A 6288-nucleotide genomic window follows, 5' to 3' on the forward strand; every position below is an offset into this window, starting at 1 on the left:
AAAAAAAATTGTCCCATGTAGACTACTTAAATTCTTTTCACTTTACACAAACTAAAGATTCATTTTGCTGCAATATCACAGTAAACAGAACACTGAAATATTTAAGACACTAACAACTGATGTAAAATCATTTCTAAAATGTGTACTGGGCCTAGAACCAGAAAAAACTGAAATGATAACTTAAACAACCAGAAACAAAATGATGATCCGCATGATTAAAATAAAATGTGAAAAAAATCTGAAAGCCTTACTAGAAGATAAAACCAACCAGAGTTCATCACTATCCTTGATAAAAAAAGAAATATGTCTGTCCACAATTTGTCTATCATACTATCATATATATATATATATATATATATATATATATATATATATATATATATATATATATATATATATATAATATATATATATATATATATATATATATATATATATATATATATTCAAGGAAATGCCGAGATAAGGTAAAGATTAAAGCATGAATTATTCTCTTCAATTCCTATTCCACATACAAATATTTCTCAGTCTGTAAATAATCTACCAAATGAAATATCAGACAATGCTTACAATTAATACTGACTTGGAAAAAGAAAGAAATCCTTCTTCAAGCAGTATACTACACATCACATTATTGGCATATGTTAAAAATGTTTATGGGCCATTGATCTACTAACCAGTGCAATACTTTGAATGGCATCAGTGTGTTTAATGAACCGTAAAGAATGCTTAACTGCTTTCTTAATGAGAAGATTCAACACTTTCTGGGAAAAATACCTTACATTTGCATACTCTGAACCTTGTTGAATTACTTAGAATTTCAAAATGGGCATGCCTTGTTAGCTATATTTTACTATTACTTCAAAAATTGATTTGCAAATAATAACATACACTTTGTGAAAAATAAAACAACCAAGAACTTCCCTAAATGGAAAAATAAACACTGTCTGAAAAAAAAAACTATTTCATGAACGTGGACAGATCTCAAGATTTCATTATGGTGGAAAATTTCCCATGTGGCAGATTGCCGTTCTAAGAAACTGTCAGACAAAGGGGTGTGAGTTTGAAGAATCAACTCCAAAAACCTGTCGAAGGTTATGGCAAGACAAATGAAAATCAACCGAGAAATGGCAGAAAAGCAAGCCAGATGGAGAAGTGAATCAGGAACAAGCAAGCCGGAAGTAGAGATGGATCAGGAACAAATAAGCTGGATGGAGAAGTGGATCAGGAACAAGCAAGCCAAAGGGACAAGTGGATCAGGAACAAGCAAGCAGGAGGGACAAGTGGATCAGGAACAAGCAAGCCAAAGGGACAAGTGGATCAGGAACAAGCAAGCCAAAGGGACAAGTGGATCAGGAACAAGCAAGCAGGAGGAACAAGTGGATCAGGAACAAGCAAGCCAAAGGGAGAAGTGGATGAGGAACAAGCAAGCAGGAGGGACAAGTGGATCAGGAACAAGCAAGCAGGAGGGACAATGTGGATCAGGAATCAAGTAAAGCCAAAGGGACAAGTGGATCAGGAACAAGCAAGCCAAAGGGACAAGTGGATCAGGAACAAGCAAGCCAAAGGGACAAGTGGATCAGGAATCAGCAAGTTAAAGCCAAAAGGGAGGGACAAGTGGATCAGGAACAAGCAAGCCAAAGGGACAAGTGGATCAGGAACAAGCAAGCCAAAGGGACAAGTGGATCAGGAACAAGCAAGCCAAAGGGACAAGTGGATCAGGAACAAGCAAGCAGGAGGAACAAGTGGATCAGGAACAAGCAAGCCAAAGGGACAAGTGGATCAGGAACAAGCAAGCAGGAGGGACAAGTGGATCAGGAACAAGCAAGCAGGAGGGACAAGTGGATCAGGAACAAGCAAGCAGGAGGGACAAGTGGATCAGGAACAAGCAAGCCAAAGGGACAAGTGGATCAGGAACAAGCAAGCCAAAGGGACAAGTGGATCAGGAACAAGCAAGCCAAAGGGACAAGTGGATCAGGAACAAGCAAGATAGACGGAGAAGTGGATCAGGAACAAGCAAGATAGACGGAGAAGTGGATAAGGAACAAGATGGAGAAGTGGATCAGGAACAAGTAATCATATATCTCACTTAAAACACAGTGAAAGGGAAACAAAATAATTCATGCCTCTGCTTTCTTAATTTCAAAAGAGGCGCCTGGCACTGTCGGGCCAAACATCCCTTGGAAAAACGATGACCAACAGGAATTTCCCCGAGTACAAAGACATCAAAATCCGGTATGATGAGCCAGAAGCAGCATAAAAAAAAAAAAATCTGGTTTAACATATCGGTTTAAGATTGGTTTAAGATCGGACGGAACGTGAGGCAGGGTTGTACACTCTCCAACACCTATTTAACATGTGTATGTACCCCTAACATTGCCATGCATAAAAGAAACCAAAAACTTTGAAGCGACCACTGGCATTGGTGGAAGGATGATAACAAACCTCGCTTTGTTGACAGTCACGTCGAAGCTGGTTCCACATTCGAACTTCAAAATTCCTCGCATGAAACTGAAGAAGTGGAGTCTATTCACATCTAAACATCATCAAAAACCAAAAAAAAAAAAATACAGAAAGCATCCACGCAGACAATAATAACTCAAGACCTCCCTATGAATAATGAGCCGAGAACGGGGAAGAACTCGCCCACAATCCCCTGCGACGATACCAAAAGGGCAAACCCGAACGTCGCCGTAGCCAAGAAAGAAGTCCTCTCATTCAAAGAAGTTTCCACATGGACGGACATCGGATTATGTCACCAGCGTTCCGATTACTTCATGGTTCTGAAGGTGAGAGACAGAGGAGAGAGAAAAAAAATGAACTTTAAACTGTGGTGCAATCGCCGCATTTCAGTGTGTGTGTGTGTGTGTGTGTGTGTGTGTGTGTGTGTGTGTGTGTGTGTGTGTGTGTGTGTGTGTGTGTGTGTGTGTGTGTGTATGTGCGTGCGTGCGTGCGTGCGTGCCTGCGTGCGTGCGTGCGTGCGTGCGTGCGCATCTGTGTATATCTATATCTGAATGCATTCATCTATCAAACCAAATTGAACAAGTGCCCTATATATACAAGAATCGCAATTCGATATACGTATATAGCGAAGGAAATCCGGGACCACATCCGTGCGTGCTGTCACCAACCTCCTACAGTCCCACACACACTCAAACACCCCCCCCCCCCCCCACAGACACACACACAAAAAAAACAGCCGATGACAAACTGGCGAGAGCGACGGAGTCTGGGTTGTGACGTTCATCAGTCCACAAACGTAAACAAACACCTTGATAAGCCTGCAATCCCCTTAAGGCGAGATTTCCGTCCACGTCCAGCACGAGGACCAACCTTACGTGCCGACGGCGCACGCTGCCGAGACGGACGCTCGCACCTCCGGACCAGGGAACGAACAGGTGAATTAATTGCACACATTCCTGACCGTCCTATATCCGACTGTAAAGTTCCCGCCTTAAAATAGATGAAAGGAGAGGAAAGGGGAAGGGGAAGGCGGAGGAGGGGGGGGGGAGGGTCACAGTCCAAGGGGAGAAAGAGCAGAGACAATTTACACACAATCTCCAGTACGATAATATGTACCTATCAGATTATCCTATTCATTGTTATGAAGGGATATTTTCACCAAAAATTATATCATACTTTCGGCAGAGTAACAGCCGAAAGTATGATATAATTTTTGGTGAAAATATCCCTTCATAACAATGAATAGGATAATCTGATAGGTACATATTATCGTACTGGAGATTGTGTGTAAATTGTCTCTGCTCTTTCTCCCCTTGGACTGTGACCCTCCCCCCCCCCTCCTCCGCCTTCCCCTTCCCCTTTCCTCTCCTTTCATCTATTTTAAGGCGGGAACTTTACAGTCGGATATAGGACGGTCAGGAATGTGTGCAATTAATTCACCTGTTCGTTCCCTGGTCCGGAGGTGCGAGCGTCCGTCTCGGCAGCGTGCGCCGTCGGCACGTAAGGTTGGTCCTCGTGCTGGACGTGGACGGAAATCTCGCCTTAAGGGGATTGCAGGCTTATCAAGGTGTTTGTTTACGTTTGTGGACTGATGAACGTCACAACCCAGACTCCGTCGCTCTCGCCAGTTTGTCATCGGCTGTTTTTTTTGTGTGTGTGTCTGTGGGGGGGGGGGGGGTGTTTGAGTGTGTGTGGGACTGTAGGAGGTTGGTGACAGCACGCACGGATGTGGTCCCGGATTTCCTTCGCTATATACGTATATCGAATTGCGATTCTTGTATATATAGGGCACTTGTTCAATTTGGTTTGATAGATGAATGCATTCAGATATAGATATACACAGATGCGCACGCACGCACGCACGCACGCACGCAGGCACGCACGCACGCACGCACGCACATACACACACACACACACACACACACACACACACACACACACACACACACACACACACACACACACACACACACACACACACACTGAAATACGGCGATTGCACCACAGTTTAAAGTTCATTTTTTTTCTCTCTCTCCTCTGTCTCTCACCTTCATTACCCAGAACCATGAAGTAATCGGAACGCTGGTGACATAATCCGATGTCAGTCCATTTGGAAACTTCTTTGAATGAGAGGACTTCTTTCTTGGCTACGGCGACGTTCGGGTTTGCCCTTTTGGTATCGTCGTAGGGGATTGCGGGCGAGTTCTTCCCCGTTCTCGGCTCATTATTCATAGGGAGGTCTTGAGTTATTATTGTCTGCGTGGATGCTTTCTGTATTTTTTTTTTTTTGGTTTTTGATGATGTTTAGATGTGAATAGACTCCACTTCTTCAGTTTCATGCGAGGAATTTTGAAGTTCGAATGTGGAACCAGCTTCGACGTGACTGTCAACAAAGCGAGGTTTGTTATCATCCTTCCACCAATGCCAGTGGTCGCTTCAAAGTTTTTGGTTTCTTTTATGCATGGCAATGTTAGGGGTACATACACATGTTAAATAGGTGTTGGAGAGTGTACAACCCTGCCTCACGTTCCGTCCGATCTTAAACCAATCTTAAACCGATATGTTAAACCAGATTTTTTTTTTTTTATGCTGCTTCTGGCTCATCATACCGGATTTTGATGTCTTTGTACTCGGGGAAATTCCTGTTGGTCATCGTTTTTCCAAGGGATGTTTGGCCCGACAGTGCCAGGCGCCTCTTTTGAAATTAAGAAAGCAGAGGCATGAATTATTTTGTTTCCCTTTCACTGTGTTTTAAGTGAGATATATGATTACTTGTTCCTGATCCACTTCTCCATCTTGTTCCTTATCCACTTCTCCGTCTATCTTGCTTGTTCCTGATCCACTTCTCCGTCTATCTTGCTTGTTCCTGATCCACTTGTCCCTTTGGCTTGCTTGTTCCTGATCCACTTGTCCCTTTGGCTTGCTTGTTCCTGATCCACTTGTCCCTTTGGCTTGCTTGTTCCTGATCCACTTGTCCCTCCTGCTTGCTTGTTCCTGATCCACTTGTCCCTCCTGCTTGCTTGTTCCTGATCCACTTGTCCCTCCTGCTTGCTTGTTCCTGATCCACTTGTCCCTTTGGCTTGCTTGTTCCTGATCCACTTGTCCCTCCTGCTTGCTTGTTCCTGATCCACTTGTCCCTTTGGCTTGCTTGTTCCTGATCCACTTGTCCCTTTGGCTTGCTTGTTCCTGATCCACTTGTCCCTTTGGCTTGCTTGTTCCTGATCCACTTGTCCCTTTGGCTTGCTTGTTCCTGATCCACTTGTCCCTTTGGCTTGCTTGTTCCTGATCCACTTGTCCCTTTGGCTTGCTTGTTCCTGATCCACTTGTCCCTTTGGCTTACTTGTTCCTGATCCACTTGTCCCTCCTGCTTGCTTGTTCCTGATCCACTTGTCCCTCCTGCTTGCTTGTTCCTCATCCACTTCTCCCTTTGGCTTGCTTGTTCCTGATCCACTTGTTCCTCCTGCTTGCTTGTTCCTGATCCACTTGTCCCTTTGGCTTGCTTGTTCCTGATCCACTTGTCCCTTTGGCTTGCTTGTTCCTGATCCACTTGTCCCTCCTGCTTGCTTGTTCCTGATCCACTTGTCCCTTTGGCTTGCTTGTTCCTGATCCACTTCTCCATCCAGCTTATTTGTTCCTGATCCATCTCTACTTCCGGCTTGCTTGTTCCTGATTCACTTCTCCAATCTGGCTTGCTTTTCTGCCATTTCTCGGTTGATTTTCATTTGTCTTGCCATAACCTTCGACAGGTTTTTGCTTATAGTGATTTGTGAGTGAATGATACACCTACAAGAGAGATAGCGGAGTTTCATTCATCATGTCGACGCG

At 43.9% G+C, this 6288-nt stretch overlaps 1 protein-coding gene across 1 annotated transcript; it reads right to left on the minus strand.

Annotated features, from left to right (window-relative positions):
• Positions 1-5047: 5047 nt before the first annotated feature.
• LOC113811383 (HIRA-interacting protein 3) lies at positions 5048-6106 on the minus strand. Its single transcript, XM_070142790.1, has 2 exons — positions 5324-6106; positions 5048-5158 (listed from the first exon to the last, which is right to left on the minus strand). The coding sequence occupies exons 1-2, from the start codon at positions 6104-6106 to the stop codon at positions 5048-5050; spliced, it is 894 nt and encodes a 297-aa protein (XP_069998891.1).
• Positions 6107-6288: the final 182 nt, after the last annotated feature.

The sequence above is a fragment of the Penaeus vannamei genome, chromosome 30, assembly GCF_042767895.1.
Source record: "Penaeus vannamei isolate JL-2024 chromosome 30, ASM4276789v1, whole genome shotgun sequence".
NCBI classification, from domain to species: domain Eukaryota; kingdom Metazoa; phylum Arthropoda; class Malacostraca; order Decapoda; family Penaeidae; genus Penaeus; species Penaeus vannamei.

Coding starts and splice junctions, on each gene's coding strand:
- LOC113811383 (XM_070142790.1), bottom strand. CDS start 6,106: ATGGATCAGGAACAAATAAGCTGGATGGAGAAGTGGATCAGGAACAAG. Junction 5,159..5,323: donor GACAAGTGGATCAGGAACAA/GCAAGATAGACG, acceptor TAATTTCAAAAG/AGGCGCCTGGCACTGTCGGG.